The sequence below is a fragment of the Colletotrichum paranaense genome, assembly GCF_030867605.1.
Source record: "Colletotrichum paranaense strain IMI 384185 chromosome Unknown Scaffold_4.1, whole genome shotgun sequence".
NCBI classification, from domain to species: Eukaryota; Fungi; Ascomycota; class Sordariomycetes; order Glomerellales; family Glomerellaceae; genus Colletotrichum; species Colletotrichum paranaense.
The window spans coordinates 1,222,398-1,244,333 of record NW_026848962.1 but is presented as its reverse complement, the minus strand read 5'-3'; the positions used below and the strand labels follow the sequence as shown (position 1 = coordinate 1,244,333).

The window sequence follows — 21,936 nt, the reverse complement described above, 5'->3', positions numbered from 1 at the left end:
AACTTCTCTTAGACGAAGCCACATCCTTTGTTCCCCACAGAATAGCGACGTTTACGGCAGATCTGATGTTCTGTGCACACAAGTCCGAAGTTCCAAACGGGAATGGACAAAGCTGAAGAAAAAAGGATCTGAGCAGTTGTGCAACAAACGGCGGAGCCTGTTCAACGTCTAGAATTCCTTGAATACTAGTACATTGTTACTTGACAGAGGGCCACTGGACTAATTGTGGCGAATACATATATCCAGGGTATTCTTCCCTGAATCACAACTCGCCAATCCACCCCAGCTCGAAACGTTTCCCTCGACACCTCGAGATTTTCTTTTCTTTCTACGACTTCAACCAACTTCCTAGCCACTCTTTTCTCGGCACATTATCTTTTCTCTCACAATCATTTTCCTCGAACAAGAAAGCCCACAATGCTTTCCAACATGAACCAATTTTTTCTTCTCGCTTCGATGCTGGCATCGACGACGTTTGGACACGTTGTCCTCGAGAATCCCAAGCCCTTCAAGTTTGTTGCTGACGGTCCTACTAACCCGATTTCTAGCACAGGTGATGACTTCCCATGCAAGATCCCCTCTGGTGCCAGTTACATCATCGACGGAGCACCTACAGTCATTGCCATTGGCGAGACCTTCGAGGCCACCTTCAAGGGCCAGGCTGTCCACGGAGGCGGCAGCTGCCAATTCGCCCTCAGTGCCGACGCCAACCCGACAAAGAATTCCAAGTGGATGGTCATCCACTCTATCGAGGGCGGCTGCCCGGCCCGCAACCGAAAGGGTAACCTCGAAGGTCCCAACGAAGATAAGTACCCCTTCAAGATCCCCTCCAGCATCGCACCCGGCGACTACGTCTTTGCCTGGATCTGGCTCGCCAGAGTTGGCGGCCAGCCGGAGTACTACATGAACTGTGCCCCCATCACCGTCACTAGTGGCGCTGGTGGTGCTACGAAGAAGAAGCGTGGACCCATTGCTGATCGTCGCATGTCCCTGGCGAAGCGTGAAGAGTTTCCTGAGCTCTTCATGGCTAACATTGGAGAAGTCGCTGGCGGCTGCACCACCGGAGAGGCTCTCAACGCCCAGGTTCCCATCGCTTTTCCCAACCGCGGCCTCTACTTCGATCGACCCGAGGGCGACAATCTCTACAAGCAGCCCTGTGACGGTAACCCTAATGCCGGAGCCCCTGTTGAGGCTCCGGCTGGCGGCGATGTGCCTGCCGGTAGCATTGCTACATCTGTTCCGACCTCTAGCATTGTCGACGGCTCACCTCTTTCACCACCGGTCGCAACTGGCTCCTCCGCCATTGCCTCTTCCATCATTTCGACACAGGAGCCGGCTCCTACACCTGCCGAAACTACCGCTCTCGTCGAGCCTACTGTCCCTATCACACCAACTTCTCCGGCCGAATCTTCTATCCAACCAGCTCCTACAGCTTCTATGATTTCTCCCATCGAGACCCCAGTCCCAACCCACATCGTTCCGACTCCGATTATCTCTTTCATCACGGTCACAATTACCGCCACCGACTGTGGAGCATTGGCCACTCCCGGTGCGCCCGTATTTGAGCCCACCGCCGTCCCTACATCCTCGCCTGATTCACCCACACCTGATCCCGACTCCGACGACGACTCTGATTCTGACCCTGAATCTTGCACTGAAGGCTACTTGACCTGCTTGGAGGATGAAACACACTTCGCTACTTGCACTGGCGGCGAGTTGACTGCGCCGCAGCCGATTGCCCCTGGCTTCAAGTGTGCCGCTGGAGAGGGTGAAGGTCTAGACATCTCGCCTATTGGTGGAGAGTATTAGAAGGTTGTCTTGAATAGTGCATGGAATGGATCGTGGTGTCAAGTGCCATGTTTTTAGCTCATTTTATCGCAAGCGAAGTTGATTTCACGTGTGCTCTACTAGCACTTATGAACTTCCCTCTCCTAACGTGTTGACTAGCTGTGGAACATAAGGTGCATACAATCCGTCTTCATGTAGGTCATGCTTGACTGCTGGAATGAAATCATCAATAAGGTGTGTTGCCCTCTACTCAGGTCAATGTGGATGCCTTCTTGTCATTACAGGCCAGACTGTCGCCGATACTTGTGATCGGCCCCACTTTCCACAGACCCGGCGGCCGCTCGGGCAAGGGGGGCCAGTCCGATGTTCTGGTCCGGAAACGAGGCTTGGTCGATGGCAATCCGACTGTCAACTGAAGTCCCATTTGAAAGCGCAAAAGAGGTGCTCTAAGCGCGGGATTTATGTCTAAAAGCGCGTGTCGTTTACTTTATCAGTCATCTGAGGGGCGTCTGTCTGGCGTCTGGATCACAGTCCTCAACCGGGTAGGCCAGTCCCGAAAGGAGTCAGCTGGGGGAGGGTGAAGAGATGCTCACTGGAATAGATCTGTGTGGTTCAGTCTTTCGCGTCTTTAGTGTCGACCCAAAGATTTGATGCGGGCAACTCGCATGCAACCCAATTCCTTATGCTTACTCGATTCCTTGATTCGTGGTGACAGGGTTAGGCGCGCGTCTTTGATCCTTCTAGCCATCATTCTGGCCCTAGCTCATCTGACGCCCGCGTCTAAGTCGCACTGACTTCGGCTACCATACTGCCGCACCTTCGCAGAGCTATTAGGGGCTAGACGGCGTAGAAAGTGAATCAATACCGTCCTTGACATCGAGCCTATCAATTTCGCTCACACGGCTGGCTCGGTAATCAATGTTGGGTACTCTCTTCTGAGCTGCCTAATAATGCGGAGCGTTCCTCATGCACGACGTCAGGAGACAACAGCACTAAAAAAGGTCGTGCTGGGGTCCGCAAGGAGCTCGGGGAATAAAAGCTCGCCTGTCCAGTTGCCGCCTCCCGTCGCCAAGAGAGCGTTCCTGTCGATCAGACCCTATTGTGCCCTGCGATTAAATTTCGGCAGTGGCAGGCAACAATGAGGAACCCCAATACAAACATCCCAAAGTTCCTTGTTTTGACTGCCTTGAGAACACAGCTAAAGGGTTCCTTGAATAGCCCCCACGATGGTGGAGCAAAGCTGACATGTTTCACGTCTTTGAAATTAGCTTATGGGGCCTCTTGGTGCTTACGGGTTGCATTGATGGCCTCTCTCAAAGGCAGTGCCCTCCCTTACCAACGGCCTCAATAAAGTAGCCGTGGCTTGATTTTAGACTTTGACATGGGTTTTCTAGGCGGGTAAAATCTAAGTTGGGGATCTTTCGCTAGGCACAGAACCAAAGATCCTACCAAAGATCCTATTCTGTACCAAAGAAGCTCGATCTTTCAACGTGCGATCGACGTCGGCCCCCAGAATTCATCTCGACAGAAATCCATTTGCTAGGCATCGCGATTATGGCTAACAGCCTTACCTGGTTCGAGACTCCAGCAGCCATCGTGACCTCACCACCAAAGTCCCTTTCACGTCAACGTTCTTCAGTTTATATTAAGATGTTGCTACTCCTCATCCTCAACTGCCAGAAACCAAGACCGCCTCAAGCTTCTAGCAAATCATCACACTCTTTCTCAGGACAATAGTTCTTGCTTTCCCTCTTTCATCATCCTGATACGCCACGGTTCAAACACCAATCATGAAGACTTCTGCCACTCTTTTGGCCTTTGTGGCTGCTTCCAATGCCTCGCCTCTTGGTGTCTCTGTCAAGCGGGATGCCTTTGATAGCAAGGATGCCATGTGCAAAGGATGGGATCTCACAACTCCCGAGGGCGCGGACAAGCTCTGGGAAGATACCTACGCCGGAGCATCTCTTGACCTCTTCATCAAGTCTCAGTGGGGTAAAGTGTTCAACGGTCTTTCTTGTCATGAACTTCAATTCTAATGAAAGTCTTACGGGCAGAACACGAGAACTCTTGGGTGAAGAACCTCGAAGACTTAGTCTCAGGTGGCACATCGGGCAAGTCCGGTGCTGCCGGCTGTTCGGCTCTTGGAAACGAGTGCAAGCCGTTGAACGACATGACCTGCGATGCCCAATACGACGCATACGGAAAGACTCCTATCGGCAAGAACTCCTACTGGATCTTTCAAGCAGTCAAGGGCATGCATGCCAAGTTCAATGAGCTGAATCGCCAGCTCACCAAGGAGACTCTCATCAGCGGACTGCAGATTGGTCAGATGGTGACCGACTTCCAAGGAAACCAGGACGACCCTGGCGACGTCCTTGGCTGGCTTTCCGCCGCCGCTTCCATGGGTGGTGCTATCGGTGGTCTGGTTCCTGGAGCTGTAAGTTTGCCAATCTCTGAGGAACCTGTGACGTTTTCAGGACTCTTGCTAATGCATTGTTGCGACAGGGAACTGCCATCGCTGGTGGCTTCGGCATGCTCAGCGGCATCTTCTCTGGACTGGCTGCCTCCAACAGCGCCGATGATATCGATCAAGGCTCAATTTCGGCCGCCCTGGCTGACGCTTTCAAGCAAGCCACTGGTGCCCTTGAGAATACCCTCCGCATCGCCACCGGCGGCGGCACCAGCCAGGCGGAGTACGACTCGCTCCCGGCCCCCAAGTGGGATACCTACCAGAGCAAGATCACAAAGTTCTACAATGGCGGCTGGTTCCTCGTCGACGACGACGAGCAGGCCGTCACTGTCGCCCTCCAGTCCATCAGCAACAACATCAAGCCCAAGGTCGCCAACGACGTCATGAGCGCCGCCAAGCTCTACCTCGTGGCTGACAAGCGCGATGAGGTCAAGTCTCGCGAGACCTGCGGATATGCCACAGGACGGCAGTGGATGGCGCTGCGGGATGGCGAGGAGTACTGCTTCTACATCATGCGCAACAACCCCAACCCGGGCCCTGACAACGACTGGGCCGAGGTTGAGTCCGATATCTACGACAAGATGGCTTCGTACGGACTCGGCAACCGTGAACCGTACTACCGCGCCATCATTGACTGCGCGCTCAACGGTGGAGATGACAAGAATAAGGTTGACTTGAGCAACTTGGCTTGGGGTAAGGTCCCTACGTGCTACTTCAACCTGCCAGCAATGTTCATCGACAAGGATACCAAGACTGGCTGCGGTAGCCCCTTTGATAACGCGGATTGCAACTACATCGCTGCCACCCCGATCTCTTAAATGGTCGTGGCAATAGGTCTTGTCAGTCTCCTTCCCAGGTACCAGGTTTTCTCTTATCGTGTACTAGCCTTCAAACTCTGTATATACCTGTAACTTATTAGCTTAGTTCAGAATTGCCTAATAACAAAGTCCAAGCCTCAAGTGGACCCTCTTAACATCCTGAAGTCCCCCTCATCTTCCTCATTCTTTCGATATCTCCACATCGGACTCATAAGATCAATTCGACTTATCTATAGAATCCACAGCATTGCTTCACTTCATAAAGGAGAGCCTGACTACTTCAGCACCTCTTGAGATTTGTGATAGTAGCAGTCTACGCCGAGGAACCTATAGTTGACCATGTAGACGAGGTTGAAGCTTTTGTACAATACACACTGGAAGAAAAAGAAGTCACTGGTCAGCATACCTGTTAGGGTCCAAGTCGAGTGAATTTGCCTTTGGCACAAATATTGGCTCTCCCGGAAGGAACTTGAAGTATACTCATTTTCATTTTATAGTGACTCTGAGTCTTCATTCCTTTAAGGACCAGATCGCCTTTCAGGAAATATATCTAGTAGCTCAGAAGGTCAAAAGCCAACAGGTAATTCATAGTTCATAGATGTGCAACCCCAATTACAAATCCCGCAAATCATATGAGCTGTGACCAAAGCCTAGTTCTCAATTCTTTTCGAGGATATTTTCTCCTCAGTCGAATTCTTGGCTGAAAGTTCCCTGAATCAGTAGAGCTTAGTCATGTGCCCAGACTTCGTCATTCTCCGCACGATGAGTCTCAACATGAAGTGCGGAAGAAGCTCTGGCCTCAATCCAGAACAAGGCCAAGCCCAGACGGACCATCCCGCCTGACCTCCAGAGCCCGGGTTCTTCCCCGCGAAACAGCTCTGATCAACGTGGAGGAGAGACCAAATTGACTCTGTCAACCTTGCTTTTGGTTGCTTTTGGTTGTTTCCATGTACGAGATGCCAAGCATCGCTAACCTATCAGCTCAGTCTGTTCGTTGCTGAGCGTGTATCATTACGTAAAACTGGCACTTCCGTGCGTTTCCCTTCCCCTCAGCTGCCTCTCCATTGTCTGCGCTTCAACAGAGTTTAACGGAACCACAAAACTCTACCATGTAACGCGACATGACATCCCAAGATGCCCCGTGACCTCCGTGCTGAGGTTGGCCCGGTGGGCGGTGCTGCACTGGGCTTGGACGACATCACCGCGCGTCTCGCCTAGGTACTAATATTGTTCACTAACATTCTCTACTCTTCTCAACGGGATTCATCTCTCTTCCTCACAATCGAACAAAACTGTGAAGCATGGAGTTCAAGAACTTGGCTCTTCGATCAGCTACTGCGGTAGACGCATATGACAGTGATATGGACAGCGAATGGGTTCAAACACCGCCAGAAGACGCATTCACAGACGAAAGCGAGATTCAAATAGACTCGACGGGAGATCTACTACTGCACGTCGGCTCCGATTCTTCTACCGGCACCACCAAATCATTTCGCGTATGTTCAAACACATTACGACGAGCCTCACCATTCTGGAGGCGCACACTCATTGAGACATCGTCAAAAGCTCAGCCGGGCGACGAGGAGTGGTGCGGATGGACTCCCTCGTTGTACGCTTGCCAGCACGACAAGTCGGACGGATTGATGATCCTGCTCAACATCATCCATGCAAAATTCTCACTCGTACCGAAGGATCCTAGCCTCACGGAAATTTACCACACTCTTTGTCTGGCAAGCTTGTATGAGATGGAACATGTCTTTCAACCGTGGATTGCGCAGTGGTACGGTATGATGAAGACCTCTGAGAGCACCAGAGACGGCCGGGATCTGGCGATGCTGTCTTGCATTGCTTGGGCATTGGGCGATGAGAGACTGTTTGCAAGGACCATCATCAAGATCAGTCTTACCTGCATCATAGATGATCAAGGTCACATGGCCACTCCGGACGGGATACACCTAGAAGACTATTTCTATGACTCTCTGGGCTCGCCGACCATACCTGGTAACCGCCCTCACGTTCAGCGTTCGCTCAAGCCCCATGCTAAGAATATCTCAGAAACCATCCGTACCTTACGCAGTCAACTCGCCGCAGAGCTACCTTCACACCTCAATGGGGTAATCGGTAGATTGATAGATGGGAAATGGCTCTGCGCTGGCATTTCCGGAATTCCCGTAACTCGAAATAAAAAATGCGACTATGTCGTGCTCGGAAGTGTATTGGCTGGCCTCATCTATGTTCGAGGATCGAGAGCGACGGAAGTAACAATCAGAGCCGACGAGAGCATCATGGACTTACTCAAGTCTCTTAAGAGGGTGTTGTCATACGCGACTTGCTATGAGAAGCACCCGGAATGCAACCCAGCAGAGCGAATCTCGGAAGCCATGAAGAAAACGATCAACGAAATGGAAATACCTTTGAGCTCAGATTGCGTCCAACGGATGAAAGAACAACGTCAAAAGACTGGGTGGCAAAATTGAACGCTCATAGTTGACAGCAGCATTGGAAAGTCGCATGGAGATCTGGCGTTTGTAGAAGCTGCGGTTTTTATATACTCGCGAGGATGGGAGCATATGCAAGTGGAGAGCACACACTCTCCAATCGCATTAAAAGTTTAGTATCTATTGTAAGATGAATATTCCAGGGGAAGGACCTTACCAAGTATCTCGAAGGAGCTATTCAAAATTCACTCTATCTTATCAACTAGTCTGCAGCTTCCAGACCATACTTGCACCTGTGCATGACAACTAGTGGAGGTCATTCGAGAGTGAGTCGATATTTTAGTGATTCATGGCAGCGGCCTGACCGCGCCGGCATCAACGGTCACTTCAATTGTGGTTATTTCCATATGCCGCTACAATCGTCACGGACTACAAAGACGGTGTCTAGTACTCTCCGCGAAAACCACGATTCGGGTATTGGGTGTCCCCGGAACCAGCCTAGTACATCTACATAAGCTACTAAAACCCGTGCCGCTGGCGTACCGCTTCCGTACCTTGTGGTGAAAGACTCGCCATTCCTATCGCACAATCAAGTACAAAAGGACCAAGAGACGAAATCAACATCATTGAGTGTAGCAGCCTTCAATGCCCAAGAACTGCACTCCAATCACACAACGCTCCAATCGAGCAATATGGCAAGCAAAGTTTTCAAAGCTTCAATGTCAACCAAGACAGCCCCAATCGCCATCATTGGTGCTGGACCATGCGGCCTCACACTAGCCCGACTACTTGAGCGTCAAAAGGTCGACTACGTAATCTACGAACGAGATGAGAGCGCTACATCAGCCAACGCAGGTGGCTCGTTGGATATCCACGAGGCGACTGGTCAAGCGGCGCTTCGGAAGGCGGGTCTGTGGGATGCGTTTCGCAAAGAAGCCAGATGGGAAGACGACAGATTCACGGTATACGACAAATTTGGAAAGCAACATCTCGACATCAAAAGCAACGGCGGAGTTGATGAGGCGGGACGGCCAGAGATAGATCGCAAAGCGTTGCGACAAATCCTTCTGGACTCCGTACCGCAAGAGAAGATCCGATGGGGAAGCACCTTAAAAGCTGTTAAAATGCATAAGGCTGGCTCACCGGCCCTCGAGTTCACCTCCGGTGCGACTGCGGAAGGGTTCAAGCTTGTGGTTGGCACTGACGGTGCTTGGAGCAAGGTTCGCTCGATGGTATGGCACAATGATCTCACTCTCAATTGATGCTCGGTAACTGACGATGATCTAGATTACACAAGCGAAGCCTGAGTACTCCGGCAGAACATTCGTGGAAGCCCAAATCACGGAAGAAAACCCGCTGTTCAAGTCAGTCTTGGACAAATTTGGGCATGGAACTGCATCTTTACTGGCGGGAGCAAGCCAAATGATCGTACAGCGGCAGGGAAACGGATGGTACAGGGTGTACTTCGGGATACAAGCTCCCGAGCACTACGTTGGTAGAGAGCTCGACTCAGCAAGCGTTGATGCTTTGCGAAAGTCACTGCTATCCGACTTCTACAGCGACTGGGCGGAGGAGCCGAAAGACTACATCCGACGAGCCGACCACTTTCGCAGTTGGCCGTTGTATCACCTCCCTGTTGAAAGTCAGAAATGGGCGACGGTGCCAGGTCTGGCCCTGGCTGGGGATGCAGCTCACTTGGCACTCCCCAACGGTGAAGGTGTCAACTGTGCTATGTGGGATGCGATGGAACTGGCTAAAAGCATTGAGACCTATGGCCTCGACAAGCTGGATGATGCGGTTCGCGAATATGAGAAGGACCTCTTGGTGCGGGGCAAAGCTCACATCGAAGACGGCATACAGCTTGGGAATCTGATGTCGCATGAGACTGGACCGGCCGCTTTGGTGAAGGCTTTCCAAGAGAACGACTTCTAAATCGCACAGCGGGATACCAGGGAAAGAAGTGAGTTTGAGGCACAGATTTGCACTAACGCATCACGTCCGACTTCCCGATGTCTCATTCGCCTATTATGTAGACCCTTTTGGTTTTGTTCTGGCGATAATATTAGATGCCAACGTTTACTGTCCGTGACCTTCCAACAATAGACTTGGAGTTGCCTTGAGGACATAGAAACGTCAATAATAAAAATCTTACTTGTATCCATGAAAATAAGGCGCCTGTTGTCTGGCCCCTCTCTTCCAGCAGTGTCTCACGCTTGACTACGCCATTGATTCTGCCCGGGCTTACTCTCCCCGAAATTGTTAGTCGGCCCATTCTAAAGTCCGGATTACGCCGTGCTGCGGAGCACCAAAAAGCCACGCTTGAGATCCCGTCGTCAGCTTGACCCGTGCCTGGGGCAGAGCCCACCTTGCCCACCTCCGCCCGACATCATCGGTCCCCGGTCGTCACAACTGTCCGAAACCTACTCAGCTCCCCTCTTCACGGCATCGGCCTTGGCACGACACCGTCCGACATTGCAACCATGTCGGCTCCCGGGATAGCAAGCAGCAAATCGGACACCGCTCCTCGAGCAAAACCCCAGCGCGTCCTCGCCTGTGTCCTCTGCCAGCAGCGCAAGATCAAGTGCGACCGCAAGTTCCCCTGTTCGCATTGCACAAAACATCAGCTGCAGTGCGTGCCTGCGACACAGAACCGGCCACGGAGACGGCGATTCCCCGAGAGGGAGCTTCTCGATCGCTTGAGAAAGTATGAGGGCCTACTACGACAGAATAAGGTTGATTTTGAGCCACTCCACGGTGACCTAGGGGCCAGGTATGGGAAGTCTGTCGATGACAGTGGCGGGTCGGACGATGAGCACCGATCCGAAGGTGTGGGAATGCCTTCACCATCAGTCACTGTGAAATCTGAAACATCATATGAGCCTAAGTGAGTCACCACTCTGCGAAACCGATCGAGGGTTTCCCGCACGCGCTTTTATTGTCTATTTGGCTTAGTCGGACGTACGATACCAGTGTCGCTAACTTTGTGCAGGAACTTTTGGCATTTGGTGAGCCCAGAGGTACAGTATCTGTACTCAACTCACCCTCAATCTCCGTGACTGACATCGCATAGCTCGACGACTCGCATGCTGGCTTGCGAGAGACTATCAGGCAAACGTGGGATCAAGCCTGCGATAGCGATGACCATATTCTCTTCGGATCCCCAGACCGATCATCCGTCGACCTGTCAACGCTCCATCCTGAGCCCGTCCACATCTTTCGATTATGGCAGATTTACCTCGACAATGTGAATGCGCTGCTTCGAGTGACTCACGCCCCCAGTTTTCAAGCGCGCATCATTGAAGCCGTGAGCAGCGTCGAAAACATGAGTCCCGCATTGGAGGCTCTCATGTTCAGCATATACTCTATGGCCATCTTGAGTCTTTCCGAGGATGCATGTTACGAAACTTTCAAGCAGCCGAGAGCCCTGCTCTTGACCAAATACCAATTTGGTTGCCAGCAAGCTCTCTCAAACAGTCAGTTCTTGAGAACAAATGACATTGACTGCCTGACTGCGTTATTTCTTTATCTAGTACGTACCTTAACTGGCTAAGGGCCTACAGTATGAGATCGAGAGGATCACATTGCCTAACTTTTGATAGCATGCGAGCCGCCCTAGTGCTCACATCCGATCAATATCATCTCTCCTCGGCGTTGCGATCCGCATCGGCCAGCGTATCGGTCTCCAGCATGAATCCGCCAACACCAGGTGCACCGTCCTAGAAGCCGAGATGCGTCGGAGGCTCTGGTGGTCCTTGGTGCTGTTCGACGCCCGCATGAGCGGTCTGACCGAGCACAAGGCGACCAACTTGACCCCGACATGGGACTGCGCCGTGCCGCTGAACGTGAGTGACTCTGACCTACGAGCAGAAATGAAAGAACCACCGAGGGCGGAGATGAAAGTCAGTGAGGCACTTTTCTCGGTGGTGACCGCTGAGCTCGCCGATTTCACCCGGCACACTGCGTTCTACCTCGACATGACGAATCCGATTCTCAAGCCCATCGCTAAGGAACTTCCAGGTGGCGGCAAGGTGGATTGGTTGGAGAAGTCGGTAGAAGACAAGTACTTCCGGTACTGTGATCTCGAGAACCCGACTCATTTCATGGCCTTGTGGATGTCACGCGCATCCCTCTCGAAATTTCGCCTCATGGAGACATCTCACAGCTTCTACGAGGGTCCGGTTGAGGAGAAGCACAGAATCACGTTATCAAGTGCCTTAAGGTGGCTTCAGTGCGATGCGAAGCTGGCGGCCTCGCCGCTGATCCAGAGATTCAGGTGGTTTCTCCAGATATACTACCCTTTCCCTGCCTACATCCGCATCACACAGTTTCTCAAACTGAACCCTCTGGATCCGAAAGGCGAGTATATCTGGAACGCCATGAGTGATCACTTTGAGGCTCGGTTCGAACAACTTGAGCCGGGGTATAATCCTGTCTTTGTCCCTTTCACCGAGGTCATTGTACGCACCTGGGAAGTGGTCGCAGCGGCACTCAGGAACTCAGGGCAGCCGGTGGTCCCGCCGAGAATTGTGGCCAAAGTACAGGAAAAGCTGTCGGAAGTGACACCGGCTCTGAGTCCACAGTCTTCCGATACCGGGCCCAAGGCTGAAGCGATGAATATGAACCCCTATGACTTTAGTGCACCTTTTCCGATGGATATCATTAGCCAGAGTCTCACTTACGATCAGGGTACCTTTTCGCCAACAGACAATGGTCTATACACAAATATTATCGTGCCGGACATGCGAGGTATCAACATCGATCAGTTCAACTGGGACTCATTGGACTTGGGGCAAAATGGGCAAGCGACATGACGATGAGGGATTGAATCTACATGTACCAAGACAAAGCCGTGGACGTTGGGCTCGACGAAGAGCACGGTTACTGTACCACCATGGTTGACAGCGTTTACAGTTGGCTTCACCGCTCAATTTCCCATAGATGAATGCGCAAGCAAGCGTGCATAAATAATTCAACTCAACTTAAAACACTCATTGCGAGTATGCACCAGGATACGGCGTGTCACTTGTTCATAGGCGATGAAGGCGAGAACAACAGCTCCGTCATGAATCCATGGTTGGTATTCTTGAACGTAATTACGTGTATGTACAAAGTGCGACAATATATACGTGTCGAAATGTGAACCTGAACACAGTTCAGATTGGGTATTGGGTCCGCACAGCGTTGTTCAGCATGGCTGTAACAAGCATTTACTGGACAGTGAGGGTGTAGGCGGAGGTCTTGAAGACGGCGTTGGTGCCGGAGAAGGGCTCGGTGCCGGCCTGGAGGCTGGTGATGACGTTGGTCTTGGCAACGCCCTGCTTGGAGGTGAGGTAGGTGAAGAAAAGGTTCAAGTCGCCGTTGAAGCTCTTGATCTGGCTGGGGGCGACGAAAGAGTAGACAGTGGTGTCACCGTTGGGGCCTGAGAAGTCACGTTAGAGGGTTGTCATTGAGTTTGTGGTGTAATGCTTTACTCACCAGAGTAGAGGGACCACTTGGTGCCGGCAATGGTGGGAGTGTCGATAGTCTTGCCAGTGCTTGAGATGGGGCCAGCACCGCCGAGGGCGCCAAGCCAGATCATAATTTCGTACTTGTTGTTGGCACCAACGGAGGGGGCGAGCCAGAGGTCGTAGGCGACATCGGCAACGATGTTGGAGCCGGTGTAGCTGTTGGTAGAGTTAGCAAATGTCCAGACTGACTCGTCTTTCAACCGGTATTGACTAACCTCCAGGTCCACTTGGAGGGGATGGACTTGACAGCGGAGAGCTGCTTGTTGACCTTCTCGAGGGCAACGTTGGAGTAGGACTTGACCTGTCCCTGACCACCAGCCCAGGTCCAGGAGGTCGACCAAGCGACGGAGCCGGACTTGAGGGACTCGAAGGTGGTGCACTGGCTGCCGGAGGTAGCCTGGGCCGCACCCCAGTTGTTGTGGTAGATGGTGAAGCCGCCGGTGGCGACGGAGCCGAAGGCGTCGCACATCTTGGTGGCACGCTTGTCGATGCTGACGGGCGTGGGGGAGGCCACGGCCGTGACGGCCAGCATGGCCGAGACGAGGTAGGAGGTGAACTGCATGGTGGGAATTTGGACTAGCTTCAGCTTTGAAAGAATGACTGGAATGAACGAATGGTTACTGCAAAGATAATGGACAAGAAGAGAATGTAAGTTGTTAGGATGAACAGTAGGGCTGCCAAGAATAGGTTTCCAGGCGGGCGGGTTGCCCTTTGATATACCTACTACATGATACTACGTCAACCGCCGGAGAGACTTTTTTTCTTTCCAGAAAACAAACAAGTCCCTCCAATTACGGCGTAGAATGCCGAATGGAACATTAGTGTGCGGCCCAGAACACAGCACGTCGGGTGAGGTTCTTCGCCCACGGCCGTAGCTACAAGACCGGGATGCCGGAGCTAAGCATCGGACGGAAAGCTTGTTGCGGCTAAGTGGGTGTCCACCGGAGGGGGATGGTTACGGTGGACAATCAGGGGCGGTTTCAACTTGATCACTTTGTCTACCGAAGCAACCAAGCGCGTAAACGCTGTGGCCACGAGGTGCTCCAAAAAGTGACTCCACCAATGGGCCATGTGGGCAGGTTTAATCTGCTCGTCACCTTTTGCCTTCAGGTAAATAGATTGTATGGTTCAGGGGGGTGTGGCCTGGAGAGGCTAAAAGGAGAACTTGTGAAAGCCCCCTTATCCCTGGCTCACTATCCGTATCCCCAAAGCAGAAGGCCAGCGAGCGTTGGAAATGAAGTTTTGACTCGTGTTCGCCGGTTTAGGTTCACCATTGATCATGGCCCCAATGAGCATATTGGAAAGCCGAAATCCATTGATTCCCACTCCCAGGGGCATTTGGAAATATTGACAACGCAGTGGCCTCCGTGGCTCCCTCGGGCCATTCCGAGGCTCGGCCTCGTTAATAGTTGATTGCTGCCGTCATTTACGGTTCTTTTCACCACATGGGCGCTGTTCCTCAATCGTATCCGTGCTTCCTAAGCATAAAATACAGCCGTTATAGCCGTCTTCCATGACCAACAACTCCACCATAGTATATATGTGAAGCCGCCCCCGTGTGCTGGATAGACATTGCCACCTGCAGTATCACTTTATGTAAAATGCGGCGCATGCATTGCTTTTGTCTCGCGGTATTCGAGGCCCTATTTGGATGATTGATAAGAAAGGTTGCGTCAGAGTGACACATTTGACAGATTGTTTCTGATGGGGTGCACAAACGCCTCGAAAGGCTTGTTCCCATACTCTCCCTGCGGACTCGAAAAAGTCCAGCTCAGTAGAGGAGTATCGTACCACAATGGTTCTCTCGCAAATCGCTATCAATCACAGCTAACTTTTCATATGCAAATGAACATGCACGGTCATGTGTCATGAACACCCGAATGCTCCAAAAAGCGCAGCGCCAAGAGGCATTCGACCCAAGATCAGGCCGAGCCCGACTCAACGGTGCTCTCCCCAGATTCCCAGGATTCAGATCGCTCGCCAAGGGTGGCACGCAGCGGGCAGCAACCCCCCGGTTCAGGGCAGCCATAAACGGCAAAGGGGCCCAGCTGCCGACATGAGCGCATCCACAGAACAAGACAAGGGCAACACTGGCCACCTTCGAGATATCCGTCACCACTATCGGGCCATGCTGGGCATTCGTGTTTTCGTATCCGAGAATGCCGCTTGTCGATGTGACACACCAAATCCGCAGAAGCTCCCGGCTCGTAGCAAGGCAGAGTTAACTGGTGGGAATTCCGTGAGCCGCCTCGGCACCAAAAGAACTAGAGTCTTTAACTGGAGAAATAAAGGGGTTTAGCGAAGGGCTGGCGGGTGGGTGGCGCTAAAGTGCCGTCCCGTCCGCTGCGCCGAGATTCTTGTCAATGTTCCCCTGAGATGCGAATAATAGAAACGGCAAGTATTAAGCGGTTCAACTCAATGTCAACTCCCCTCTCGGCATACAACGCACTAGCATCTTTGCATATCTCTCAGATCGATCATGTGTGTGAGGAATGACGCGGTGGCCGCGGACAGGAACACGAATTTCGGACAATTGAAGACTTCGTTGCTGTTCTAGCCATTGGGACTAGCATGTCACATCAAAGTGCCGACAACCCCATACTCATTTCGCTTAAACTCCTCCACACTGGCAGCACCACGATGCAGTCCACTTGGCCAAGCGCAAACACTCCAGAGCTCAACAACACCGGCTGTGTGTTCTAGTGGTCATGATTTCTCGTTCACAACAAAGTGAGCTTGATCCGAGAAGGTCGCAGGTTCGAACCCTGCCGCGGTCATAGCAATTTTTTTCTTGAGTTTCCAGCACTCCCCCATCGGTAGATGGATGAAGAAAAAATTCTCTCTATGAGCTTGGAAAGAGGAATTCACGTCTTTTGATTGTAGGGCATAATTCGTTCTTGAATACCTTAGTCCCCACACAAAAGACCGAAGCAGTCTATCTGGCCACGAATTGACTGAACTAATTGAAGTTCAGTGAATTTATTTGACTTGTCCGCTGTTGACACTTATAGAACTATTGAAGTGTCCACTAAGAAGGAATTACACTGTTCCAACATCAATGTTTTTGGAATAACAATACGCAGAGTTCAGGCAATGACACCGCGTCCTTCCTTCCATCGCCAAAGACTCTCTTGAGCAATGCCTGATCAGTCACGTCGAAAGATTTGTTCCGCCGGCTGGACAGGTTTTGTAGTCTGATTGTCTTGCATCGCACTTGAGTTCAAACGTTTATCTCGAGGGGCCAACAGGATCCTAGCACGTTCTCTTAGAGGCCAACCCAACAGATCATTGACATCAACCTGTGCTGAAACAAATACAATGTAGATCACAGTTCTTAAAAGACTTCTTCAAGTCAATTGTGAGACCGGCATTTCGGGACCATCATGCAGCCCTCGTTCAACTTGCGAACAATTGAGGTGTGTAGACGTGATGTTTAATGATCAATATTGGTTTCAACCAACTCTCTGGCATCTAAACTGAGGGCCCCATTGTCGGATCAGGATCATCGCAAAGTGCCGAATGAATCAGCCCGTGCGTATTTCCGCTGGAAATCGTGTTAAAACGACGCTAGCTTTGACCAGCCGGCGCACTCTAAAGAGGGTGTTCAGGACTTAATTACTGCGGCCCAGCCTTCTAATTACCCACCTTAAGCCTTCAGTATTTCTGATAGATCACGCAGCATTGCGGAACATCCTTACGCTATACTAATAACCGTCGTGCCCCATTCCGTATGGTGCGGATGATCACAACTGCTTCGGCGCGGCAGCTGCTGGCACACCCCATGGGTTGGTTCACAACCTGGAAGTACAGTTTACGCGGGTATTGAAACTAATTGTGGAAAACAGCTTGGTTCGAGCCTAAACCATTGATGCCGACGTAGTGACTATCACGATGAAGAGGTAAATAGGCATCGGCGAAGGGATGTAGCTCGATGATACGTGTCCAACGATCAAGACGGAGTGGTGATTAGGTGCAGGAGCAGCTCCTCGTGCCGGCTCTGTATCTCAATAACATCTTCACGATGCATGCCAGTGGTCACATGTATCGCAAATTGCGATGTTTGGGAAAGCAGTGGCTTAATTGAGATCGGACTTTAGGTATATGGTGAACAACTGGTTTTCGAGAAAAGCCGCCTTTGTCTTGAGGAACAACATACTCTGACAGCTCATCTCGCCGTACGATGGTCCTTAAGAGAGATTCCACATCTGATTGAGGTAATGAATGGAATCGGTTCTCAATTATACGTGTATCTTAGTCTGCAAGCTTCGAACTTGCGCCTTCCTCCTTGTATACATCATACTTGTAAGACGAGCCAGGGTGATCAGCCCTCAATCCCTTCTGCCCCTGCCCGTAGACCTTCTCTCTGGCAGTAAAAGCAACGTCGTCGGCAGGTGCCTCTGGATATATTCCACGCCGTCGAAGCTCTGGGATAAGAAGATCAACGACATCCTCGAACGTGCCTGGCGTCGTGACATATCCCAAGTTGAAACCATCCAAGTCACCTTCACGAATCCAGTACTCCAAGTCATCCGCTACCTTTTGAGGGCTTCCAACAGACACCGGTCCGAGCCCGCCAATCGCCGCTCGTTCGGCAATGACACGAGGTGTCCACTTGGGGACATGCTCACTGGTCGTCGTGAAGGCATCGAGAATACTGCGCACCTTGTGCGCCTCTAGAGAGTCCGCGGCAGTAACCTCCTGGTCGACAGGGATCTTGGACAGATCGATGCCCGTCCAGCCGCTGACGAGGACCAATCCTCCAATGACGGAAGCATACTTCTTCAGCTCCTCGTGCTTAGCCTGGGCCTCTTCGTCGGTCCGTCCCACAATCGGAGTGAAAGTTGCAAAGAACTTGACAGACTGAGGATCTCTGCCTAGGGCTGCAGCCTTTTCTCTGATCTCTTTGACCTTTGGGCGTAGAAGCTTTGGGGAATGCGAGGAGACGAAGATACCCTCGGCATGTGTTGCCGCGAATTCTGATCCAGCCGCTGATGTGCCTGCTTGGAAAAGGAAGGGGGTTCTTTGGGGTGAAGGATCGACGATGTGGCGTGTATCGAGGTCGAAGAACTTTCCGTGGTGGTGAATCGTCCGGATCTTATCGGGGTCGGCATAGCTGTCGTTCTCGGGATCAGGGGTAATCGCGTCATCTGCCCATGAGCCTTCCCAAAGCCTTTTGAATCATTAGTATCTACATGTATATGCATGCTGTTTGAGAACGGTGTTTCAAAATATTCTTCGACACAGGCTTACTTGTAAAGAACCCGCAGATACTCGTCTGCCTGAGCATACCGCTCGTCATGGGGAATTGGGCTGTCTAAGCCAATCGCCTTGAATGCTGCTTTCTTCCAAGAAGTGACAATGTTCCAGCCAATGCGGCCCCTTGTAAAATGGTCGAGTGTGGAAAACCGCTTGGCGAGAAGGAAAGGCGGCTCAAATGATGTGGATGCGGTGATGGCGAATGTGAGGTTCTTCGTGACAGCGGCCATGGCACTGATCGGCTATGTTCCCGTTGTAAGCGGCCGTTTAACTCTTGTGCTTAGAGCGTGCTCTTACAATAGTAGGATCTGTCATTGGCCATTGAGCCGCTCGGCGAATGCAGTTGTCAAGGCTTCCTTCGTAGGTATCGTAACCTCCATAGGTGTCGGCAAGGAAGAGGGCGTTGATGCCGCCTCGTTCTAAGAGCTTCGCGAGGTCGATCCAGTAGTTAAGGTCGCGTTTAGTTGCTGACTTGTCGGCGGGGTTCTGAAACGGCGAGACTCAGCAAATCGTCCACACGATAAGATCTTATAGAGGATACTGACCTTCCATTGTCCAGGAGACAAGTGCCCGACAGTAGACATGTCAAATGCATTGAGCAAAATCTGCTTCTTCCCCTCTGGTCTGACGCCATTTTCGCCATTGGTTGTGTGGATCGGTACCGAAGTCATTTCGAATTTTTGGTGAAGAGTATGCTCGAGCTCGGGCTTTCACTTGCAGCTCCAAAACAGCCCGCGGGCTTGCCTCTGTTTATCAACCCATATTCATCACGAATCTCTTCAACTTGGCGCAGGATTGTGATGCAAGGAAGTAGTCCATTCCCCATGTCGTCATCGCCGTTGTCGCCCGTCGCGTGGGACTGGCGCGGGATGTTATCTGCACGTTGACCCCAATTCAACGCCGCCGGTGCAGGGCAGAAACGCTGGCGTGATCGCGGGTGCGGATGGTGCCATCACCCGTCTCTTGAGTCCGAAGACTTCATTACGTTTCGGAGACCAACGCCGGCCGTCTGGACCCTTTGGACTCAGGTGGCGTCGGGTCGGCAAAAAACGACTTATGATAACTGGTTGTTGAGCCGACGATTGCCTCACTCATGGTATTGCCGGTAGTTCAGGAGGCGCATCTCCGCAGCGGGTCGCAACTAATCCCGATGCTACGATGTTGAACAAGGCCGTGATAACCACGCCATACTTGCTAATCAAAATTTCAGATTTCCGTTCTTGAACGTCAGAAAGTGTTCTACTAGGGGCTTTCACGGTCGGGCTCCGCTATACACGACTAGGACCACATGGGTGTTTGAGGAAATATGCGAAGCATGTCAGATTCAACATGTCTCGATCTTAAGGTGAACGTTGAGGATGGTATACAGTCTGTCCTCGATATCTCAATCGCTCATCTCAATCGCTCATACCAATCGTGGAAAGTCATTATCTACTTGAGTCATATTGCATTGCTTCAATGGAGCAATGTGCGAAGGGGGGGCTTTTCTGAGAAGGCCATGATTCACGATACTAACTTAGATGATAATCTAATGGATATGAGGGAGTCTTTGATTATTACTATGTACCTCATGAGCTTGAAGTTTGAAGAGTCTCAATAAATCACTACTACACTAACGATGTGTCTAGTTTTTTCAGCGGAACGATCGACTTTGTGTGGGCACCTATGATCATCCGGCCGAATTCCAAAATCTCCCTTCAGTCGCTTCTGTCATCTCTTCCACTCACTGCAACTGGTGGTTGCTTGCCGTGTTCAATGGCTGAGATGTCTTCATGATCACTTTCAGGAAACCCGCTAGAATTCTCGAGTTGAGGACTATTAGGTAGGGAGTCAGCGCGAATGATCCTGACTGCTTGTGAAGGATTGGATTTACTTACTCTCTGCGCTTGACGTACATACGCAAGATGTGAGTTGCGACGATGAGAAGAATGGCACAGGCCAGCGTAAACGCAAAGCCCTTGGGGTACCGAGGTGCCTCGACTGTGGGAAAGACCAAGAGCGGGGTCCATGCCGTAGACGACTGAGAGATAGCGTTGATGAGGACGAGTGTGAAGGATCTTTCTGCTGGTGAAGACCGCAATTGTGTATTCACCCACCCATGAAACACACTCGACAGTGCAACTGAAGAGTAGATGGTGGAGAATGCGAACCATTTGGCAGGCTCCGGGACGTTCCAAATGGTCAAGATGAGAAGCCCCAGGGCGTTCCAAGCACTTGACATCGTGATTGCCCAGGCCGGTCCCATGACGAGATCCGATGCGAAACAGACGAACAAAGTGTAGAAGATGCCGAGAGCAGGCGCAATCGTGCCGAGTTCGTTCACCTTGGCTGCCGAATAACGACCGAGACTCTTGATCCAGAGCAAGAAGCTACCCGACGAGGTGTGAATACCTGCATTCCAGAAGAGAACGTCCACAACAATGATTCCCCAGAATTGCCACGAGAAAAAGACTTTCTTCAAGTTGCTGAACTTGAATTTTCCGTGAGATGAGTGACCTGCGCGCTTCAGTCTCTCCACGCTCAATTCGATGTTTTCTCTCTTAAGAACGAGTCGGTTGGGCTGTTCAGGGGTGCCCGGGATGACGAAGTAGCCCAAGATGCCGATGGGAATGGTGATGAGAGAGCAGATGATGTACATCCATCTCCAGCCAGCGAGTCCATGCACTCCGTCGAGTCGTGCAGAGGCGCCAGCTTGGATCAGACCCGCAGTGAGTGTGCCAAGTGAAAGACCGACATAGAAGATGCCGCCACGTCTCGCGATCTCATCTCCACGATACCAGGAGCCTTCAAGAGTTTCATTAGTAAGCTTTCAAATGGAAGAAAACGAAGAGACTCACCAAAAAGATAGTGCATAACCGGGAAGAAGGCAGCCTCAAACCAGCCGACTAGGAAGCGGTATGCAGCCAACTCAGCAAATCCAGTAACGCGGAACTGGAGGAGTGTAAAGACGCCCCAGGCAATGTCCAAAAAGGGAATGAGCCAATGGATCGGGATGTATGTCAGGACAAACATCATCGGCAGCTGCCCAGTGACAGCTCCGATGATGTAAAATGTCTGCAGTTGGACGAGTTCATTGCCCTTGAATCCGAGGTCTTCCTTCAGGCCGGCAACGTAGGCATTGTTCAGGTTCGATTGATCAATGTACTTGACCCAGTAGCTCAGAACCGCGTACGGAACAATGAGAAGGTCAAGTCTGTTGATCAATCTGCGTTCCTCCGGTGTATCGTTGTCGGAGTACCATTGGATGTGCCACCACTTGCGACGAGCTTGGACGACCATGGTGATAATCTCGTCGTCGCCTTGTTGTGCGAATGCTGGGAGAACAAAAATCTGGATATGTCGAGACGCAGTAATCCCATATGACAGCTGCAGGAAGTGGACTTCAAGGATTTCTCTTGCTTTTAGTACCTATCATATCATTATCCCAGCTATCTACTGCCATCACAATTTTTACAATCCCATGTCTAACCACCCACGCACCGCGCCGTCCTTTCCAGCCATAAAACAAGGGGCCAGTCATGTCTCTTGCGCAAGCACAAACCAAAGAAGCGAAACTTGGCGATGGCGTTTTACCAACGCGAGAATTCGGAGACTACTGCGTAATAGCACCGCATACCACCCGACCAGAGAGCGGAAAGAATGCGACAAGAGATTGGCGG

At 51.5% G+C, this 21,936-nt stretch overlaps 8 protein-coding genes across 8 annotated transcripts; 5 read left to right on the top strand and 3 right to left on the bottom strand.

Moving 5' to 3' along the window:
* Nucleotides 1-417: 417 nt before the first annotated feature.
* CPAR01_05397 (endoglucanase) lies at nt 418-1,809 on the top strand (the record flags this gene model as incomplete). The annotated part of the gene is made up of 1 exon (XM_060489676.1): nt 418-1,809. The coding sequence occupies one exon, from the start codon at nt 418-420 to the stop codon at nt 1,807-1,809; it is 1,392 nt and encodes a 463-aa protein (XP_060351142.1).
* Nucleotides 1,810-3,578: 1,769 nt separating this feature from the next.
* On the top strand, nt 3,579-5,076 carry CPAR01_05396 (uncharacterized protein; the record flags this gene model as incomplete). The annotated part of the gene is made up of 3 exons (XM_060489675.1): nt 3,579-3,780; nt 3,843-4,225; nt 4,294-5,076. The coding sequence occupies 3 exons, from the start codon at nt 3,579-3,581 to the stop codon at nt 5,074-5,076; spliced, it is 1,368 nt and encodes a 455-aa protein (XP_060351141.1).
* A 1,301-nt stretch (nt 5,077-6,377) lies between these two features.
* On the top strand, nt 6,378-7,553 carry CPAR01_05395 (uncharacterized protein; the record flags this gene model as incomplete). The annotated part of the gene is made up of 1 exon (XM_060489674.1): nt 6,378-7,553. One exon carries the CDS (start codon nt 6,378-6,380, stop codon nt 7,551-7,553), a length of 1,176 nt encoding a protein of 391 aa, XP_060351140.1.
* Nucleotides 7,554-8,206: 653 nt separating this feature from the next.
* CPAR01_05394 (uncharacterized protein) lies at nt 8,207-9,446 on the top strand (the record flags this gene model as incomplete). The annotated part of the gene is made up of 2 exons (XM_060489673.1): nt 8,207-8,746; nt 8,802-9,446. The coding sequence occupies 2 exons, from the start codon at nt 8,207-8,209 to the stop codon at nt 9,444-9,446; spliced, it is 1,185 nt and encodes a 394-aa protein (XP_060351139.1).
* A 548-nt stretch (nt 9,447-9,994) lies between these two features.
* CPAR01_05393 (uncharacterized protein) lies at nt 9,995-12,325 on the top strand (the record flags this gene model as incomplete). Its single annotated transcript, XM_060489672.1, has 4 exons — nt 9,995-10,398; nt 10,504-10,531; nt 10,585-11,043; nt 11,114-12,325. The coding sequence occupies 4 exons, from the start codon at nt 9,995-9,997 to the stop codon at nt 12,323-12,325; spliced, it is 2,103 nt and encodes a 700-aa protein (XP_060351138.1).
* Nucleotides 12,326-12,721: 396 nt separating this feature from the next.
* CPAR01_05392 (xyloglucan-specific endo-beta-1,4-glucanase A) lies at nt 12,722-13,583 on the bottom strand (the record flags this gene model as incomplete). The annotated part of the gene is made up of 3 exons (XM_060489671.1): nt 12,722-12,933; nt 12,990-13,177; nt 13,237-13,583. 3 exons carry the CDS (start codon nt 13,581-13,583, stop codon nt 12,722-12,724), a joined length of 747 nt encoding a protein of 248 aa, XP_060351137.1.
* Nucleotides 13,584-17,272: 3,689 nt separating this feature from the next.
* On the bottom strand, nt 17,273-18,948 carry CPAR01_05391 (HK97 family phage prohead protease; the record flags this gene model as incomplete). The annotated part of the gene is made up of 4 exons (XM_060489670.1): nt 17,273-18,191; nt 18,272-18,519; nt 18,575-18,763; nt 18,823-18,948. The coding sequence occupies 4 exons, from the start codon at nt 18,946-18,948 to the stop codon at nt 17,273-17,275; spliced, it is 1,482 nt and encodes a 493-aa protein (XP_060351136.1).
* A 1,026-nt stretch (nt 18,949-19,974) lies between these two features.
* On the bottom strand, nt 19,975-21,556 carry CPAR01_05390 (major facilitator superfamily transporter; the record flags this gene model as incomplete). The annotated part of the gene is made up of 3 exons (XM_060489669.1): nt 19,975-20,092; nt 20,155-21,061; nt 21,115-21,556. The coding sequence occupies 3 exons, from the start codon at nt 21,554-21,556 to the stop codon at nt 19,975-19,977; spliced, it is 1,467 nt and encodes a 488-aa protein (XP_060351135.1).
* Between the last annotated feature and the right edge of the window lie 380 nt (nt 21,557-21,936).